Source organism: Canis lupus, chromosome 33 (assembly GCF_048164855.1).
Source record: "Canis lupus baileyi chromosome 33, mCanLup2.hap1, whole genome shotgun sequence".
NCBI lineage: Eukaryota > Metazoa > Chordata > Mammalia > Carnivora > Canidae > Canis > Canis lupus.
Genome location: NC_132870.1, coordinates 20,637,607 through 20,659,334, shown reverse-complemented (window position 1 = coordinate 20,659,334; position 21,728 = coordinate 20,637,607). Strand labels below are relative to the sequence as shown.

The following is a 21,728-nucleotide window of genomic DNA, read 5'->3' as shown; positions in this document are numbered from 1 at the left end:
TAGACCTGTTCAGGAATTCTTTGTCATCTCAAGGTAATCACCACTGTCTATTCAGAGCAGCTCAAATCTTCTTGAAGTACACTAAATATTCCCAAACCACTAGGAATCTCAACAGTTATGACCAACTTAATCCAAAGCACAGCATAGTGACTATAATTACAGTAGCTTAGACATGACATACAAACAATAGGTGGCCAGTTTTCATCTAGCGACCAAAAAAAATTTACCAATACAGAACTTCATTGGAATTTGAAAGACATTTTGAGAACCTCTAAACAAATGAAAAAAATTTCACTTCAATTTTTTTTGGTAACACACATGAGCAAGTTGTTTTACTGGATCAAAAACACCACATACTGGTACTTTACAATGCCATCTACCATACTGATTACACAAATGAAGCCAGAATTTTTTTAACTTTTTCTTCTTTAAAGTATAAAATATGTAAATTACTAAAAGTCCTAACACTAGTATCAAACTTTGAAAATTGAAGCACATTAAAGATATTACATTAAGTATGGCTTTTCCTTCTGCTTAAAAACTACTTTAAGAAGTCAGTGGCTTTCTCAAACTAAATTAAAATCATGTGCAAATACTTCTGCTAAAATACAACTCTTCCAAAGAATCTCTCCCTGGATAGAAACCATCTCTAATAAGATGGATTAGCTATTATATAATCTAAGCTTTGCTGACATTTTTGTTTTTCCATAGTATTCTTACATGGAGATTTAAGAAATAAACATGTCCCACGTAGGTAGGTGCAGAAAACAGAACATATATTCCAGCTGCATTGCTGCAGTCAAGCACCAATGTTAGTAGAAGAGGCCAGACAAAAAGAGAGAGAGAGAGAGAGAGAGAGAGAGAGAGAAAGTTTACCTGGGTATAAAACAAATCAACATATACACTGCAAAAGGTGAGCTCTCCTGTGACAATGAAGATGAATGACTCTATGGTGAGCTCAAGAATCCTCTTACCAAAGTAATACATGACACAGGTGTGGCAGGAACTAGCAACACTTTCCTTTAATTCTACTCCGAAGGAATGGAAATGTATGAACAGAATGACTATAACTATAGTCATTTTCAACAATTATATGGGGAAAAAAGTGAAAAAGAAATAGAAAGAAATGGACAATGTCTAATCTACAAAATTAAAACATAAATTAATAAAACATACTGACAAGTGAGGTGTAAAACTGAAGATGTTCCCAGCAGAAAAGCTCTTGAGGAAAACCTCACCATTTTTGGCTACTTCTGCTATGATGTTAGCTACTTTGGCTGTGCAGGAAGACTGTGGAATCAACAGACTTGCAAACAGCTGAAGTATTCCACTTCCTTGGATTTTTTCACTCGTTTCCATATCTGAAAGAGACACACACAAAGAACTTTAGCGAAAATCTTCAACACTGACAACTTTATCTACAATAAAGTTTTCAAGAATTTGCACTATCCATAACAGAAATTAGTTCACTATACATTCAAGTATATACATTTATATAAATATACGTATAATCATCAATTCAACAAGCAGCTTTTATCTTGAGGTTTTATTTGCACAAACCACTTTATAATGCAATGTTTTGTCAATCTAAAGTCAAATTATAAAGAAATCATTTCTGAATATGCCATATGCACACCATATTTACGTTTTAATGTTAGTTCCAGCTTGGTCTATTCAGACTAGGAATGCTTTTGTTCTACTTCCCTTCTGAATTCTTAATGGCATATCATTATATATATGATTTCTATGGTTTCCTACATGCTATAGCAATTTTTAAAAAGATTTTATTTATTTATCCATGAGAGACACACAGAAAGGGGCAGAAAAATAGGCAGAGGGAGAGGCAGGCTCCCTTCAGGTATCCTGATGAGGGACATGATCCCAGGGTCCCAGGATCACACCCTGAGCTGAAGGCAGACACTCAACCACTGAGCCACCTAGGCATCCAGCGATAGCAATTTTTAATAGCAATTAAATGAACAAAAAACCCACCTAATGTCATTTTATATGGGATCATACAGAGGAGACTATAAAGTTCTAATGACTACTGTGTTTTTCATAGAATTCATCCAAATGACCACTAATGAAGAAGAGAAATAGTAAACAGCAATGAGGCCATAGTATTCAGAATTCTATTTGTTGATATAGAAATTTAAAAGTCCCCTACTTCTTTTCTTCTCTTGTTAAAATACAAATATACTTTCTATGAAATTAAGCCACTCATGTACCTGCTATTAAAAGAATGACCTAATAAAAGACAATAAAACACTGGAATGATGATGGAAGTAAAGAAAAACTCAAAGAAATAAAATTTAAAATTACTATTTGATTCTGAACAATGAAGAGGAATGGCATGTGTTTAAAGATAGAGTTATAAAGCTCAGTTAAACTTAAATCCAATTTAAATTCAGTCCTTTGTATCCTTTACATCCTTTGGATATACATAAAAACAAGAGGGAACTCTGCAGACTGCTTGTTAAGTAAATGGGAGCTGATGTGATCAAGAGAGAATTAGGAAAATCATTTTTAATAATTTGAGAGTCTATCCCCTAGACTCTTTATAGTAAGTGCTGATTACTTAGTATAGTGTTCTTCAAATTGTGGGTCCCAGTCCATAGGAATTCTGGCTTGGTGAACAAGAACCAGTAATTTGTTAAAGAGAGAAACAGAATTAACATCTGCTACAATAAAAGAGTAGGAAAAAAATTTGCCCATAGTAAGGTAAAACAAAGCAACTTTAGTTTGAGCTATGTGTATGCCCATGTACTACTCTATGTAAAATGCATCTCTAATTATATGTCTGGTCAAAAAAATTAAAAACCACTGTTCAATGCACCCTTGACTATGCAGGATTCTGAGCTAAAGAACCTTAATATTCTTTTAACATCATCAGGAGAAGCTAGAACTATGAAGTGACTGAAGAAATAGAAAATTATATGGAAAAATATACTTCCATTGATTTATTACCTTTAAAAAAGGTTATTTGCAACTGGTTATATGTGGGTGCTCACCTGTGACATTAGTACTACAGATCAAACGACCAAGATTATCCAATGTTGAAACTCCACCCATGCACTTCCTGCTACTATCATAAGCCTAGTACATTTTCATATAGCTAATACTATTTTAGTTTCTTATATTTATGTAGTATAATAAAAAAGATATTTTCAAGATTCTTTAAAACAGCCTTATTTATTAGTTGAAGAAACAGAGCCCAGAAAGATGAAGTAAACTTGTCTAAAGTTACTATCATCCTAATCACAGAGCATAAATAGCAACTTCAGATTTTTTGACACTAACAAATCAACATGTGTGTTACCTGGCATCCACTGGTGTGTGTGTATGTGTGTGTGTATTTTTCTTTTTAAGAACAGAAAACTTACTTACCCATGAATAGAGGAAACCTCCCCTTCTGTGTGTAGCTTTTTACTATGTTTCTTATAGTTCAGATTATTACAAACATAAACTACCCATGGTGGCACTTAAACACAGGAATATCCTTTAGGCAAGCATATTTATAAAATGCAATGTGACATTTGCTTTTGTTTCTTGGCTAAAAAAATAAGTTTTTAAGGTACTACCTGAAAACTGGACACCAAATTTCCATTAATTGATCCCCCTACTCCTGGAAGAAACAAAAAATAACTGAACTCAATTGCCATATAAAAACCCTTCCTTTTCTGACCATTGCTACCAGAAGATGTTCAACCCCAGAATGCTGGGGCACACTGCCCCAGGGGTCCTGTCCCACCATCTGCTGATGCTAGGATGACAGCAAGAGTCTGGCATAAGGCATGAATCACGATTAGATGTGACGCTGAGGCATTTGTGTGTGTGTGTGTGTGGAGGCGAGCAGTTAAGTGAAAATCACCCATGCATGTCTCATTTTAACCATAACTGAAAGAATGACTTAACATCAAAGCTCAACTACCAGGGGCAACAGAGGAAAAAGAGAACAAAACCCCCTTACATTCTTATGAGAACTGCCACAGGTTACAATCCAAGGAATTGGGAAAATAGTTGTACTAAAATAAAAATTTGGAATGGTACTTTTTTAATGCTACTGTCAGAGAAATTAAAAGGGAAAAACATTATCCATTTTTTTCATTTTTTCATATAAATCTGATTTACAATTTAGAAAAATCTAATGGTAATTCTATTAACCTCCTAGCATGTGGATTTCTGTGTAAGTTTCAAATACAAATTAAACAGCTGGGAATTATCTTCTTTCCTTGGCATAAAAACATAACCAAATACTGCATATCACTAAAATGCCTCTGTACAATAAATAATTATAAAGTTGCAGCCTTCATTTCATACATACTTCCTGCACTGGCATTCTACTGCATCTCAAAATGTATATTTATCTGTGAACTAAAAGATATTCTCAGATATCTCTGAGTACTCTTGAAATAATTTTAAAAGAACTTTAAGAAGTAGTCAGCGGTTAGTATTTGCAATCTAAATGACTGGCTACTTGTAAACAAATCGCACACTGTGATCAGGAGTCTTAAAAACAAAAAACAAACAAACGAAACAAAACAAAAAAAACCCAGGGAGACTTTTTATTATCTTTAGCCAGACTACTATTGACATTTTAACTACACTCCTTTTAAAGGTCTGTAGGAATCAATTCAGTATCTTTCTCCTCCTTCACATTTAGGTGCAGTCATAAAAATGCTTGAGTATGCCTACAAATTATAAGCAGCTGACAGTCCTTGAATTTTGAAGAAGCCATATATGAAGGACAATTGCTACTCAACAGTAGTGTCTGTGGGAGCAACTACAGGAGTCATAGCCATCCATCACTGTGGCCTTGCAGTTCTGCAAGCACTCATTCTGTCCCTGTAGTCCTATGTTCACACTCCACCTAACCTTGATGGCAAGGAGGCAACTTAGTTATGAAACTGCCAGTGACAGAAAGAACAGAGAAAAGTGGGCAATTGGGTCAGAGAAACTTGAAAGAAGAGTAAATCAAGAAGCCAGGCCACAATGTCAATGCCATACAATGCCATATAGGAGAAGTTAAAAGAAGTACTCATATAACTTATCAAGGCCAATAAATAACCCAGGAGGAGAGAATAAGTGGAACCAGAAGGAACCAATAATTTCTTCTAGAAAGATTAAAGTTCCCAAAAAAGCTGCTAAGTAAATAAGTTAAAATAACTGGCTTTACAATTAAACACTAAAAGGAGGTTTTCAGGTACATTACTAAGACAAGCTGAATTTATGATGTCAGCAGATAGACTACACGAGAATAAATTAATGGAAAGCATCTGATAACCAATTTAAACTCTAAGTTAGAAAAACAAAAATAATGACTGCTATTACTGTAACGCTATTAGATTAAAAATGTATTTAGATTAGATAGTATTGTTTTAGAGTAATAAAAAGTGTTTGAAGTTTTACTTAAAGTTATATGAACAATTAAAGAGCTGGTATCTTTACATTACATGTCCAAGCGATCCTTATGACAGACTATGAAGAAAAGACGCAGATTTCGCATTGACTGCAAGGACCAAGAATATGACTCATGACTCAAAGGGCCATGTGTCTCCTTTCCTAGGGAACTATGTATTACTTCTCAAAGGGTGGATTTTTAGAATATGGTTTAAAAAAAAGACCTGGCCCTGTGTCTAGGTGATTTGACCCAAATGCAGGGCATCATTTCATCATATGTGTGTATACTACCACACAGACAAGTTCCAAATCCTCTCTTCTTTTATCCAACTGAAAACAAAGAATTTGCACTTTGATATGCCATAGATACGTAAAATTTAATACTCCAAAAACCAAATTTATCCCTTTTCCCTTAAATTCATTCTAGTCTCTATCTCAGTGAATGGCGGGGAACCCATCTAAGCCAGAAACCCTAGAATGATTATAAACTTGTTACTTTTAATAAATGCCTTTCTACCACCCACATTTAATCAGAGTGCAGGTTCCATAGATTCCATCTCACTAGCATCTTTTGTATCTGCTTTTCTATATCCACATTACTTCAGGTTCTCAGTTCTGACTTTAATTAAATCCAATAGCCTCCTCAAGAGTCTCCCTAACTTCAGCTCCCATCCCCCATCTGTTACCTACAGTAATAACAACATAAACTTCTAGAAATGTAAATTTCATGTCACTCCTCTACTTCAATCTTCAATCTTCAAATCATCAACCATAACATTTAATGAAACAAACACATCCATCATATTTCCCAACCTGTTTCCTGATGCTCCCTCACTGACATCCTACACTCTAGCCATACTAATTACTTGTAATAATCCAAATTAATCTTATTTTATATCTCCTTACTGCACATTTCCCATCTGAAATGCCACCCCCCCAACACACACACACACACTTTAGGTAATTCCAGCTCAGACTCTGTGTCTTCACTTAGAGACAGCGGATTAAAAGCCATCCAATCTTTCTAATGATATCTGACCAATATAACAACTACCTTAAATTCATATTGAGTATTCTTTTTAAATTTCAAGGTAATTTCAAATGTATTCTCATTGTATTTATTTTTAATCTCATCATTTTTAAAAAAGTCATATGAGGCAGCATTATAGTTTTTCTTTATATGACAGTTTTCTTCATATGACAAGTAAGGCCACATGATAAGATTACATTGGAAAAGGAAAAAGAAACCAGTTTCTCTGGTTCCAAGTCTAGTGTTCTTCCTACCACAATTTATTTAAAGATATGTGGTGATGACAATACTTTGACTAGATTTACCAAATTATTTGATGAGACATATTTTTATCTGACATATTTACAGGAGTAAGAACTAAAGTAATACAAATGAGTGGAAAAAGGATGTATAGTATTTTGAAATAAATTGAGGCAGTGACTGAAGGAAAGAAAGGGAACTAAGTACAGAGAAAGTGAAGCAGGTTTAAAATAGATTTAAAACATATAAGAAGAATATGCTGAGTATAAGAAGACTAAAGTAAGGGCCTGACAAAGAAGAAATTATTATTTCTAAAAGAAAATGGAAGTATACGAAGTAGAGAGTAGGGAAAAAATGGAATTTCTTTCACTGGTGAGAAGCTTTTTTTCCTCCAATAAGGATTTTAGGCAAATAAAAGGAACATGAGATACAGGAAAGAAAATGTATGCAGTCATGAAAAGAAAGAGGGCAGAACAAAGACCCATTTATAAAATGACTCACCATCAGAAACAGGTCTTACTAAGAGAGTAAGTTGTGACAGTCATTTTATAAAATTACAATAAATGATTCTGATAGTCTTGCAATCATTTCAATTCCAGGAATAATGAAAGCTGTGGGAGTGGGAGAAGCTATGTGTTTGGAAATCACTGAAAGAATAATCAGTGAGATCTACTAGTTTGACTCCTTTCCTTAAAATTACCACTAACTAGGTCATAAAATAGTTGCTAAAAATTAAGAGTTCTGTGGTTAAAAAATAAAAGAAAGATATTTACTGAGAAACTAAACACCAGGAAGAAATGTTTTAATGATTATAGTAAAAGCAGAGTGAGTATATAACCATAATTGTTCACTTAAAAGTTTAAAGTACTCAAAATACGGTCCTGATAGCAAATGTGGATTTCTTCACTGCAAATTAAGACAATGAGGTTATAGTAAAACACAGTGAAGGAATATTTTCAGTAAAAGACCCATCTCCACCCTGCTGTCAAGTACCTTAGGTGAAAATATAAAGAAAGCAAAAGAGATTTGACATTGTAGGATTCAGTAGGATTCTTTAAAATCCTTATTTTATTAATGTTTACTACAAGCCTATAGGATTATACACTGTTTCTCAAATAAACAATCATTTCTTACTGGAGCATCATAAAAAAAAGGATTGATCCAAGAAACGCACTTAACGAAATAATACTTAATGTGAACAAGTCAGCGTGATATAAAATTTATTCTACTTTTCCAGGAAAACAAGCAACAAAAAGGTACATAGAAAAGGAAAAAAAAGTAAGGAGTCACTTAAAATTGACATTACTGGGACGCCTGGGTGGCTCAGCAGTTAAGCGCATCTGCCTTCCGCTCAGGGCGTGATCCTGGAGTACCAGGATCGAGTCCTGCATTAGGTTGCCTGCATGGAGCCTGCTTCTCCCTCTGCCTATGTCTCTGCCTCTCTCTTTCTGTGTCTCTCATGAATAAATAAAATCTTTTTAAAAAATTGACATTACCATAACCTGGGCCAAAGAAGATGGAGCTTAACAGCTCACAGTATCAAATTGAGTTGTAATTAAGAAATGTCCAACAATAGATAACTACCATTGTGGCCTATCTATCCAATAGAGCATTTTAAATTCATTAGAAATATCTTAAAATATTTAACATCATGAATATATGCTCAAAAGTGTTTTTAAAAAAGGAAACTGTCATGATTGAAATTTTGTAAAATAAAAAAATTACAATAAAAGCATTTTCTTTATTTTTAAGTTCTGTACCATATGCTGGCATTATTTTATAAACAGAAAATCTATTTTATTTTATTTTATTTTTAATTTATTTTTTATTGGTGTTCAATTTACCAACATACAGAATAACCCCCAGTGCCCGTCACCCATTCACTCCCACCCCCCCGCCCTCCTCCCCTTCTACCACCCCTAGTTCGTTTCCCAGAGTTAGCAGTCTTTACGTTCTGTCTCCCTTTCTGGTATTTCCCACACATTTCTTCTCCCTTCCCTTATATTCCCTTTCACTATTATTTATATTCCCCAAATGAATGAGAACATATAATGTTTGTCCTTCTCTGACTGACTTACTTCATTCAGCCAGAAAATCTATTTTAAACCTATATATATGAGGACATATTGCAAGTAACAGATACTATTGTATATTCCAATATTACATTACAATAGAGGAATGTACTAGCTTACAATTCACATAATTATAAAATCTGAAAGTATAGTGAACTTCATGAGTAGTTTCCTGCTCCTGCTCCATTTCTCTGAGCTCTCCTCAACTTTCTCCTCTTCTGTTTGTTGACATTATCAGGTAAGTTTGTATCATGGAGGAAAAATGGTTGTACTGGTTCCATGTCTTATAGGAAAGCAACACAGAAGTCTCTTCTTTCCCTACACCTCTCCTCCCCACTTCAAAATAAAGACCAAAAGTACCATGGCTCACATGAACTGAACCAATCTGATTTAATTAACTTGGCCAGATGGATTGGCCATCCCATGTATTGATCAGTTTAGGCCTGCAATTTTAGTGAATAGACGCTGTAACCCTGGGGGTTGAGATGAGGGTCACCTCTCCGAAATTTCACAGCTTCCCCCAAAGGAGGAGTGTTTACGAGAAAAGGAGGGAGAAAGGGCAGGGGCCAGGAGAATCTTAAGTAATAGTAAAGATAAAAAAAAAAAAAAAAAAAAGAATTGTAGAGACATGGCATAAAAGAAGCAAAGAACTGATCAAGATCTGTAGTGATTTACTATTGCTTTATTTAGAAAGAGAAAACAAATCCAAGTAAAATCAAATTGGCTTAAGTAAAACAAAAGTTTTTAAAGTGTTGTGGGAGGAAATTAAATATTTTCTTTTAAGTGCAGTCTTAGAGAACAGGAACTAAAAGTTAGTTGCCTATTTTTTAAAAGCCAAGTGAGGCTCAAGATATAGGATTCCAGGTAGAGAATGAGTAAGTCACAAGAATTAAAGAGCAAAGAAATGTAGTCAATGATGCTATAAAAGCATGTAACAAGACAGACGGTACCTACACTTGGGGTGAGCACAGCATAAGGTATAAACCTCTCAAATCCTAAGCTGTAAACCAGAAATTATTCTAACACTGTGTCAACTATACTCAAAATAAAATTGAATGAATGAATTAACTAATTAATTAAGGCTTGAAAATAGGGAAGCAAAAAAGAAGATATTATCAACCAAGAACAAATTTGGTCAATTTCCCAAAGGTTAAAGAACACTTCAGAACAGATGACTTAATGCTGAAATGATAAATAATCACTAATCTTATATAAATTTTGGTAGAGGTTCTTAATTATTAGGGGGGAATGACGAGGTTATATGCTGTAACACAAGAGTAGTAGGCTATAATATATTTTGAATAAATATAGAATAAATTCCATATTTTAAAAAGTGTGTGTTTGGGAGACTGAAGAAAGAAGTCCTACCCTGAGAAATGAATGGAAGAAATAACAAACCAAAGTACTTCAAGAAAAATAACATACAAGATTGTCAGTTGAAATAGTAGTTGTTACAGAATAAGTCATGAGAGATTTTGAGAGACCATAATGATTTTACTTGTGTTTAGAGACATCAAGAATAAGAACAAAGAACCAACTGGTAAAATGCTGATAATTCTATTCAAAATAAACCTAGCACTACAATTGCGCTGAATTATTTTGAAAAGAGAAGAATCAAGTAAACTTCTCCAACACTTTTCAATATATACTTTGTCTACCGCAGTAACAAAAAAAACCCCAAGAACAGTAAACTTTAAAAAGAGAAACAGACTTCAGACCACCTTAACCTACCAAAAAATGGGGATAAGTTATATGTTGGATTTAATTACTGCTCATAACATAGTTACTAAATAATGGCTCTTAAAATACATGAGATTGAAAAGCTATCAGTAAACCAACAGACATCATACATCATGAAATGAAAGCTGTGAGGAAACATGTACCACATTTCCTGAGAAACTTCTTTCCTTAAGAAACATATGCTAATGAAGGAGTAGGATATCACCATTACACATAATGTAAGTTACACTGTTAACATCTGTGAGGTTTCCTAACTACTAGATTCGTGCATTGAGTTAGCTTTAAATACTAAGTATCTACCACGTCCTAGGCAAATGGCTAACAAGAGATATACTTACCTTGCCCTCAAAGAGTTTATCTTCAGCGAGACAGACAAGTATAAAGCAGTTATAATATTTTGATTCAAATCCACTCTGTACTTAATGTACAGAGGCACCTAATCCAATCTGCCAAATCTTCATATTTGATGATCATCCGTTGTTTTAGAACCTCATTTCCCCCACAAAACTATCATTTTCTGTATTTTATTGCTTTGTTAGTCCATACTAGAATGGACGGTATTAGAGACCAAGCTAGCCTAGGCAAAACATTTATCCAGAGTGGCTAGAATCAGGATTCAAGAATATAGTAGATATCACAGAGTGGAAGTAAAAGGATGTATCATGAGGTCTGTTATCATCACTAGGATCCTCACCATACACTTTCCTCTCCTCTCACACACAACTCACATACAACCTTTGTGGCCACTTAAGGTTCCATGATAGCTTAGAGAATAAAGAAACTAGTTTGGATTATAGAATCTTGCAGATATCAGAACGCTCTTCCAAGTACAATATTTCAAAATGATCTTCTACCTCAGCCCTATCCTCAAAAACAACCCTGACTCTCTATTCCCTACCACAGTTATACTTCCCCAATCCTATCACCGTAATAACCAATTATCCTGAGAGTAAAAGCAAGACTAACAAAGTGACCTTGGTTCCAACTTGGAGATATTTGTGCTCTAAAAACTTAAAATGCTCTTTGTAGACTTCAGGGAATGGTGGGTAATACGTAGCACACTAAATGAGTGCTGAAAGTTTTTCAAATTAGTCTTGGATTTACCAGATATTGTGAGGTAACTACTTAGGTCTCCATAATACTGAAGACAAATATCAAATTGTAAAAATTCTACAGACCAACAGTGGTAAAGGTCAAGGCAAAATGAGAAATCAGGGCACCACAGGTGGCCCTATCTGAATGGTAAGAGAAAAAAGCATGATGGAGGTCGTTAACAGTGCCTAATTCATAGAGCAAAGAGGGGAAATATCAATCAAAGAATTCACTCTGCCAAGCAGAGAGGTTGGAAAAAAGATCATAAATGAGAAAATGGATGATAATTTCCCAAGCTATAAAGAGCACAGTAACTGGGAAAAGAATAATTGTGAGATGGTTAATAAAACTTTCCCATCACTTCTTCAAGCCTCATCTGAACCCTTCTTTACTGTTCCCTTTGGATCCCTTAACTATCCTATACAAACACCAGACTCCCAGAACTCTACCTTCCTGCCTTCACTGTAGCTGGAACCCTTCTCTGAAGACTTCCATTGAAGTGCTCTTAAGCAGAACTCTTCAACTCTCTTTTCCTCCCCTTCTACTCCAAGACTCAGGACTCGGAGCTCCAGCTGGCATTCTCTTAGCTCAAAAATATATTTTCTAAGCCATTTGTCCTCTAGCTTCACTCAAAAACAATTTCTAGGGCAGCCCGGGTGGCGCAGCAGTTTAGCGCCACCTGCAGCCCGGAGTGTGATCCTGGAGACCCAAGATCAAGTCCCACGTCGGGCTCCCTGCATGGAGCCTGCTTCTTCCTCTGCCTGTGTCTCTGCCTCTCTCTCTTTCTCTCTCTCTCTGTCTCATGAATAAATAAATACAATTTAAAAAAAAGTTAAAAAAAAAACAATTTCTATCTTTTCAACTTCTACCATCCGGTGACACTGTTCTCATCACTATTATTTCAATCAAGTACACTGGATCTTATTCTTGAGTTCTCTCTCCTCTCCTCTCAATTCCTGCCATCATTCTGAACAACTCTGAATCTATATAATGAAGTTAATAAGTTGACCTCACATTCCCTGACTTTAATAAATGACCTAATTCTCTACTGCTCTTTAACAATCCACCACACATAACACCCAGGGCACTGTCCCCTTCATCATTATAGAGCTGCTCCATAGCTAAAAGCTTAAATTTGGAAATCACTTTCTGATCAGTCTTCTATTTTATCATGTATTTTATTTACTTATTAGTTGTGAATATTTTTTAATCTCACTGAAACCTCTATTCATTCAACTACTCCTTTTCCCAATCTATCAGCCCTTTCCATGACTGATTTCATCCCTACCTACTCTGAACAAAATGATCAATGATTTCAGCAATTCTAGTATTATCTCAGTTTCCTAAAACCCTATCCATCTATTTCACCTTGCCATTCAATCCTGGACACTGGATGAATCCAGCCACATACTTCTTCCTGTTCTCCAATTTTAAAATGTTATTAAGTATGATAGCTGGTATCACACAAATTCACATTTTACAATTTTAATTGTACCTTCAACATTGCTCAGTAATCCTTTTATTTATCCCTGGTCACTTCCCTTTCACATTTCCTAAGCCAGCAATTCTAAACATTTACTATTCTCTATATATGCCATGTTCTCCATCATGGTCAACAGATAACCTTTCCTGATAATTCAGAGTGCAAGTATTTTGTTCCTTCACATCTAAGCTTATCTATGACATTACCTATCCTTATCTCTTATTTCTAAGAAAAGCTGTCCTCTTCCTCCTCCTTATTCTTGGTTATCCCCCAACACTTCTTTTAATCTGCCACCACAATGATCTTTTCAAAACACAAATCTGATTTATATTTGCTTTTGCGGATTTCTCTAACATGGTGCTAAAGATGGAATGTATGTGTCCTCCTCCCCCAACCTGCCATTCATATGTTGAAACCTAACCCCAGTGTGATGCTATTAGGAGGTGGGGCCTTTGGGATATTAGGTCATAGGAAGAGTTCCCATGAATTGGACTTGTGACCTTACAAAAGAGACTCCAGAGAGATGCCTCACTTCTTCTACCATGTGAGTTCTAGCAAAAAGACAGTTGTCTGTGAATCAGAAGTAGGTCTCACCAGACACTGAATCTGCCACTGCCTTGACTTGGACTTCCCAACCCTCAGAACTGTTAGCACTGCCACCCAGTCAGTGGTAATTTGTTATAGAAGCCTAAGGAGACAAAGACACATGGCATAAAAGTCCTTTCATAGTTTGAACCCTTACTCCCTTTTCCATTTATCATCTCTTGCATTGTATCCCCCCGCCCCCCCTTTTTTTTTTCCTGGCTGCACCCAACATGTTTGTTTCTTATTGAACTACATTTTCTCCTACCACTGTGACTTTATGCATGTTGTTTCTTTTACTTGGAATGTTCTTCCATAATCCTTAGGCCCTCTCATTACCTGGGTAAGGACACTATATTTTCAAAATCCAGCATGATGATTCTGCTTATCAAGTTCGCACCTCTCCTCCAATACTCACACACAATGCTGTAATTGTTTCTCAAGTTCTTGGCACTTGTTTGATAGCTGAAGACTTGGAAGTAGATGAGATCATTCAAAAAATTTATTTTTGAGTCCCTACTATGTTGGGAACAAAAGATAAACAGGATACAAATCATATCCTCAGAAAAATGTCTAGTAAGAGAAAGGTGAACAAATTATCACAATTCAATGTGACTGATACCACAGTGAAGTTATATATAACAGATATAAATGGGAAGCAATCACAGCTCCATAAAGATCACAGAAATTTTGCAGGGCTTGCAGGGCTCTAGTGTTACTCAAGATATTATCCCTGTTATTTCACATGTGAAAAAATTGAATCATATAAAAGGTAAGGTCATTTTTCAAAGTCACAGAGATATTTTAAGCTGTAAATTAAAGACAAAGAAGATACAGTCTAACAAAGTTGGTAGTTCATTTACATGAAAGACAAAGCTGAAATTTTTAAAAAGAAAATTCAGTAATAATGCTAATAAGAAGGTAGCATTTGAGCTGAGTTTTGAAGGGCAATTAAGCATATTCTAAGCAGAAAAGGAGAAAAATATATCCTACAAAAAAGGAATATGTGAAAGTATTACTAGCTGAGGCTAGAGACTCTAAATTTGTAATAGAAACATTCCACACAACTGGGTGGTTTTTTTTTTCTTTTCCCCAACAGCCAAAGGCTACCAGAACTGGGAAGCAGAATAAGTAGATGGTTGGTATTATTCAAGATTCAAAGACGAGGCAGGTAGAAGAAGAAGTGTACAACTATAAAACACAGATTTATCCATCAGGATCCAGATGAAATGTCAGTCTCTATGTGACACTTTGGCTCTTATAATACTTGAATCCAGCTATTTCCCCAATACTTAGTAATTAGCTCTACTACATAATGCATTAATCTGTATTAAAATTTATCTTATTACTTGTCTATTTGAGCTCTCCAGGGCAAAGTACCAACTAATGTATGGTGGTACCAAATTAATGCTACTTGAATAGAATTGCCCTGCCCTTAAAGAGTTTGTAGCTGAATAAATGAAAAAGGCATACACAATTAATATATGCTAAGTTCAGAGGGATGTATAAACTGTTATAGAATACTAAAGATGGAGCAACCAGGTTACATTTATTGATGCTGTAATAGTTGCAATTACTTCTCACAGAAAAGAGGGTTGAGTTTATAAGGAGACTGCCTTATATTTTAAGAAATCTCACATCAAAAATGAAAGTTTTCCTGTAAAATTACCTATCACTAGCTCTTGCAGAGACTAAAGTTTTCACTTTGCATTAAACTAATCAGGACTTAGATTACATGTTTTCAAAGGCAAACATATGCAAAAATGTTCTTTAAACCTTCAGAAATCATTGCAGAAAATTACCTTGCCTTTATATCATCCCTCCCACATGCACAGATCTGAAAGAAAAGATGATCAATCCATAACTAAGTTATTATGAGCCATATGAAAACATTCTGTTTGCTTCTTTAGTACAATGAATAGAAAAGATGTGTAATACTTGACTATGGGAAGAGAAAATCACACGCATCTAAAATGAACTCACCTCACAGAACATTGTGTGCTAAAATGTAGACTTTGAATCTGTTTTAAAAAAAAACCATTACTCTGCCTCTTGGAGCTTCATTTTGGGATTTATCCCAATGAATATTAAAAAACAGGTCATTGAAAACCCAGTAAAATCAATTATAGATTCTTGTGTGGAAAGTTCTAATACTAATGCATCATTTCTCACTAATAGTTATCCCAAAACATAACTATTATTGTCACACAATCCATTTTGATACTTCAATAGGATATATACTCCACTTGTGATGGTTACTTTAAGTGTCAACTTGGCTGGGCCATGGTACCCAAGTGTTTATTCAAACATTATTCTGAATGTTTCTGTAAGGGTGTTTTTGGATGAGATTAACATTTAAATACACAGAGTGAGAGTAAAACAAATTGCTTTCCATAATGTGGCTAGGTCCTATCCAAACAGATAAAGGCCTGAAGAAAACAAAAGACTGATGGTCTCCTTAACCCCTTCTTCCCACTCCCCCACTATATACCACCTCCCTCTTCCCAAAAAGATGAAATTTTGCCTGCAGACCACCTTCAGATTTGAAGAGCAATATCATTTCTTCCCTGGGTTTCCATCCTGCCAGCCCACCCTGAAGATTTTAGATTTGCCAGTTGCCATAATCAAGTGGCCAACTTCTTAAAATAAATCTCTCACCCCTGCACGCACACACACACACACACACACACACACACACACGTATGGGTACATATACACATACATATATCCAATTGGTTCTATTTCTCTTGAGAACCGTAATATACCTCTACCTCTAGAAAAGAGGATCATCTTATCCTCTTAAACAAATATTCCCAAATAAGAACATACACATGCCATACAGATAGTAGGAAAAAATATTCTCAACCTTTGCTCTATCATCTTATATCAACCATACTACTGCCTTTCTCATCATGCAAGGGACAACTGAAGAAATAAATATGATAGTTATCTTCAAATGCAGAAGATCTGTTAGGGAGGAAACATTGTTGTTTGTTTATCCAGGAGCTAGAAATAGGATCAATGAAAGGCAATGACAACGATAAAGATTAAAGATCAATATTAAAAAAAGTATTTTCTAGTCTTAGGGCTATCAGAAAGAAAAGGAAGGAAGGAGGGAAGGAGGGAGGGAAGGAAGGAAGGCAAGAGAGGAAGGAACGGAGAGAGAGAGGAAGAGGGGGTAAGGGAGGGGAGGAAGGGAAGATTTTCTTAAAAAGAATGGGCCTCTTCATTAAGCCTGAGTAACTATTTGCTAAGGTAATACCATGCTATTGTTATTTGCTAAGGTAAAACCATGAATAAATCCTTTCTTGGTCCTGAAAATAGGTCTGCAAGTATCATAGTAAAAGACAGTCTAAGAATTGTTCCCAACCTTAAATACAATCTCTATGTCCCCATTGCTTTCTATTATTATTTACTATTCTCTTCCAGCCTCTTCTATCCTTCTCTGACTTCTCTCTACCTTAATCTTTTTCCCCACCGTAATTTCATCATCCCCTATTTAACTGTTTTTAAGAATATAAAAATGAGCGGTGCCTGTGTAGCACAGTTGATTAAGCATCCAACTACTGGTTTTAGTTCAGGTCTTGACCTCCAGGTTGTGAGACTGAGCCCCACATAGGGCTCTGTGTTCAGCATGGAGATCACTTGAGATTCTCTCTCTCTCCTCCCTGCCCCTCTTGCTCTGCTCTCTCGCTCTAAAAGAAAAGAGAGAGAGAGAGAGAGAAATACAGAAATGAAGAAAAATAAGAAAAAAGCAAATACTTTAGACAAAAGGTCTCTCTGTCACACACAACTGTACCTTTATAACTATATGTTTTTGTTTTTGTTTTTTAAGTACGATTTTCCTCCTCTCCTTTCTGTAGAGGTGCAAGTAAATTCTGTTGTCTTAAAAATGATAGGCTGAATCTTACTTTCCTATTTGACAGTTGCTTTTAATTTTTTCTTTATTTTCCTCTTTACATAGTAACAAATATATAGTCATATAAGAAAAAGTCTTTGACAAAATTTCACAAATTTTTCCTCAAAGGTCTAGCACAAAGTTCATAATTAAATTCCTCTACACAGTATGACAGTGTCTTACTTATAGTTTATACCAAATAATAGATTATGTGAGCCCTGATATGGCCGTTGATTCATCCTAGACATTCTTTACAACCCCACCAAAAAGATATTGTCCATATGAGAATCTTGTTACTCAAAGTGTGATCCATAGATTAGCATACTGGCATCCCCTGGGAGCTCATTAAAAATGCAAATGGTTAGACCCCACACACATAAAACTATTGAGTCAGAATCTCTGAGGATAGAACCCAAGTATTTGTGTTTTAACAACCTTTCCAAATAATTTTTATGTAACTAGAGTTTGAGAAGCATCGGTATAAAACAGTGATGTTCAATGAAATATAATGTAAGCCACTAAAAAAGGTAAAAAGAAACAGATGGAATTAAGTTTAATAAGCATTTTATTTTTATAAAATATTATCATTTCAACATGTAATCAACACAAAAATTGAATCATTTTACTCCTTTTTTTTTTTTAAACGATTGTCTCTGAGGTTATGAATCAACTCAATTTCAACTAGTTCCCTTCCAGATACTCAAAAGCTGCATGGGGTCAATAGCTACCATACGGATAGCCCAGGTCTAAAATTGGTTGAGACAGAACCTGGGTTATTGCTAGTGCATTTTCTGAGTTCTATTTTAACATTTGTGTTAAGGCAGACATTGCTTGAACTCACATGAAATCCTGGAGTTTTGCTATCAGCAGTTTTGTAATTTGAGAAACAAAGAAACCAAAGCTAAATATTTAAAAGAGTGAATATATTTGGAAATCCTTGCTTTCAAAAAAAGACGTTCATCATGCTGTAGTTTTTTTTCAGTGTTCCAATTTTTAAAATATTTTATCTATACATTTGCATCAAATATTTCTTTATCTGTAAAATGTATGTTTCACCTACTTAAAATGTTTATAAGTTAACAGCTATTTAATACTGGTAGTTTGGGATCCCTGGGTGGCGCAGTGGTTTGGCGCTTGCCTTTGGCCCAGGGCGTGATCCTGGAGACCCGGGATCGAATCCCACGTCAGGCTCCCAGTGCATGGAGCCTGCTTCTCCCTCTGCCTATGTCTCTGCCCCTCTCTCTCTCTCTCTGTGACTATCATAAATAAATAAATAAAAATTAAAAAAAAAATAATACTGGTAGTTTAATAAAAAGTATTCTTTGACCAATGTATGAATATTTTTTCTAAAGAATAAGCAGAATCATATACAAAATGCTATGTAAAGCTTTTTATGTAAAAATATTATGTGTAATACTGTTAAAATTCCATGATTTAATCAGGTAGCAAGTCAGTCAAGTTTTAAAAAGAAAAAAAAAAAGTTGTTAAAAACCAAAAGCATCAGATGCATACTATTAGTCATTCACAGCACAATACAGTATAAATTAATTCATTCTGGTTCATATAAAATAACTTCTTCCAGTGTCTTCTAAAATATACAAAACCAATTCAATTAACCCATTGAAGAAATGATATTTTTTAAAAGTTGAATTAAGTATTAGAGTCAGATCATATAATATTGCCTTTGGTTCATTTTATGATTATTTCCTTTTGATTTGACATAGCTCTTTTTACACTCTTTAAGATCAGTAAATATATTTACCTCTACCAGACACTGAACATACCTCTATTACAGCACTTATGAAAAAATTATAATTATACATTTACTTATCGGTCTCTATCACAAAATAATGAGCTTCTGAGGGCAGGGACTAAATTTCTGCCATTATTTGAGATATCACAATGTTTGCAACACACTAAGTAAAACTCAGTGTTGAATATATGTAGGAATGAGATCTGAAGATGAGGTGATATGCAAGGTATGACATGACTGTACAAAATGTTCCAAATCTAACTTTAAACTAAATAGTTAATGTATAATCAATGACATATCAAGGCAGTATAAACTTAACTGTATATGAATACTCTACAAATATTCTAATGGGTCTACCTACATTCAATTCATGGACTTCTTCTTTTACTTTAGACATGAATCACTGATGTGCAGGATCATGAATGTCACAAAGTATTCTCTACTACTGCTCTAACAGCCCTGTATAACTACAGAGAAAAAAATTACATTTGTTCTACCTAAATGTGTGAAGTCTCTCAAATCTCAAAGAGTTATATAATGCATTGTTTGCTTTTTAAGTGATACTAAAACAGCCCAAATGTCCAAGTGTATATATCTGTCAACAGAAGACTCTGAATACTCTTAGCTTCTATTTAAAAAACTTAGAGAATAGGGATGCCTGCATGGCTCAGTGGTTGAGTATCTGCCTTTGGCTCAGGTCATGATCCCTGGGTTCTGGGATCGAGTCCCACATCAGGCTCTCCCAAGGGAGTCTGCTTCTCCCTCTGCCTATGTCTCTCTCTCTGTGTCTCTCATGAATAAATAAATAAAATCTTTTTAAAAATTAGGGAATAAGGATTTGCTGTATTATATAGTCCGTTATTATGAACATTACACTTGAACATTATACCTAAACCCTACACCTTACTAAAAACACAAAATATTCACATTTCCTTAGTTGTTAGTGATTTGTTATAAGAGAGTAAAATGACCATAAATCACATACAGTTAAAAATATGGCAGATAATACTGTGGTCTTTGTCAAGATCTAATTGTACAGCAAACAGAGAATAATGTAGAATCTTTTATTCAGATAAGAAGATATATTACTGACTTACCATACATTTCCTCAACTAGATCACTCCTTTGTAATGTGCTTCTAACAAGTATTTAATTTGGGATCTTTTTCTTTTCCTGGCTATTCTTCTCTGACTTTGACTACTTCAAGCAAAGAGTTAATATTTTACTCTCTATTATGTCTGTTAATGTTATAACCATTTTTCCAATTTAACAATTTTGCAGTTGGTCATTAGTATTCACATACATTCATAACTCAAACAATGAAAACTGCAGTAAATAATAAGTGAGTCACAATGAAAAATGAAATAACTTTGCTTTTATTAACTTGGTATAAAACATATTCCCATGATGTGGTGTCTGTTCCGGTTTTAATGTAATGGATAAACTACAGTTTCATGTGAAGTAAGATTTATACAAAATCAAACTTCAAAAAGAAGAATTTTCTTCAATTGCCTATTTTTCTTCTGGCTAGTGTTTCTTTCTTCTCTTAAGGCCAAATGTTAGAAACTTTTAAGACAGTCCTTAAGGGATGCCTGGGTGGCTCAGCGGTTGAGCATCTGCTTTCCGCTCAGTATGTGATCCTGGGTCCAGGGATCAAGTTCTGCATCCAGCTCCCTGAAAGAAGCCTGCTTCTCCCTCTACGTTTCTGCCTCTCTCTCTGTGCCTCTCATGAATAAATAAATAAAATCTTAAAAAAAATAAAAAGTCTTAAAAGTCTTTAAGGCCAAACATTTAAGACATTTTTTTAATTTATAAAAGAATTTATATGCCTACTTCATTATATCTTAAAATATCAAAATTCACATGACATTAAAAACTCCCTGTGAGGAATCCATGTAAAAGTACCTTTAAGTAAGAAAAATCGTAAGTAATAAAGTTCACACTTCCAGGGTTGAGTAATCTAAAAGTAAACAAAACATGAAAACCTAAATTTATAGCTATGGACATAATTCAAAGGCTAATATAACCTTGCAATTATAATTAGTTTTCCTGTACTAAAAGTAATGCTTTACTTGATACATTACATCAATAAGAGAAAGAATAAAAACCATATGATCATTTCAATAGATTCAGAAAAAAGCACCTGACAAAGAATAATATCCATTCATGATAAAAACATTCAACAGGGTAAGTCTAGAGGGAACAGACCTCAACATAATAAAGGCCACATATGAAAAGAGCTAACATCATACTCAATGGGGAAAAACTGAGAGGTTTTACCCTAAGGTCAGGAACAAGGTAAGAATGTCCTCTCTCACCATTTTTATTCAACATAATACTAGGAGTCCTAGCCACAGAAATCAGACACATAAAGAAATAAAAGACATCCAAATTGGTAAGGAAGAAGTAAAACTCACACTATTTGCAGATAATGTGTT

General features: G+C 34.7%; 1 protein-coding gene across 20 annotated transcripts in view; it reads right to left on the bottom strand.

The window, feature by feature from the left end:
- Positions 1 to 21,728, bottom strand: part of RAP1GDS1 (Rap1 GTPase-GDP dissociation stimulator 1) — a 164,653-nt gene that overhangs the window by 100,201 nt on the left and 42,724 nt on the right. For 16 of the 20 annotated variants that reach the window (XR_012023355.1, XR_012023360.1, XR_012023359.1 and 13 more), the window contains exon 3: positions 1,239 to 1,361. Coding sequence is in view for 5 of the 20 variants with exons in the window: in XM_072810539.1 (XP_072666640.1) it covers positions 1,239 to 1,361 (123 nt within the window). In the remaining 15 variants the exon portion in view is untranslated. Of the gene's footprint in view, positions 1 to 1,176; positions 1,362 to 21,728 lie in introns of all 20 variants that reach the window. The other 4 variants (XR_012023367.1, XM_072810544.1, XR_012023368.1 and 1 more) reach the window with 2 other exon arrangements.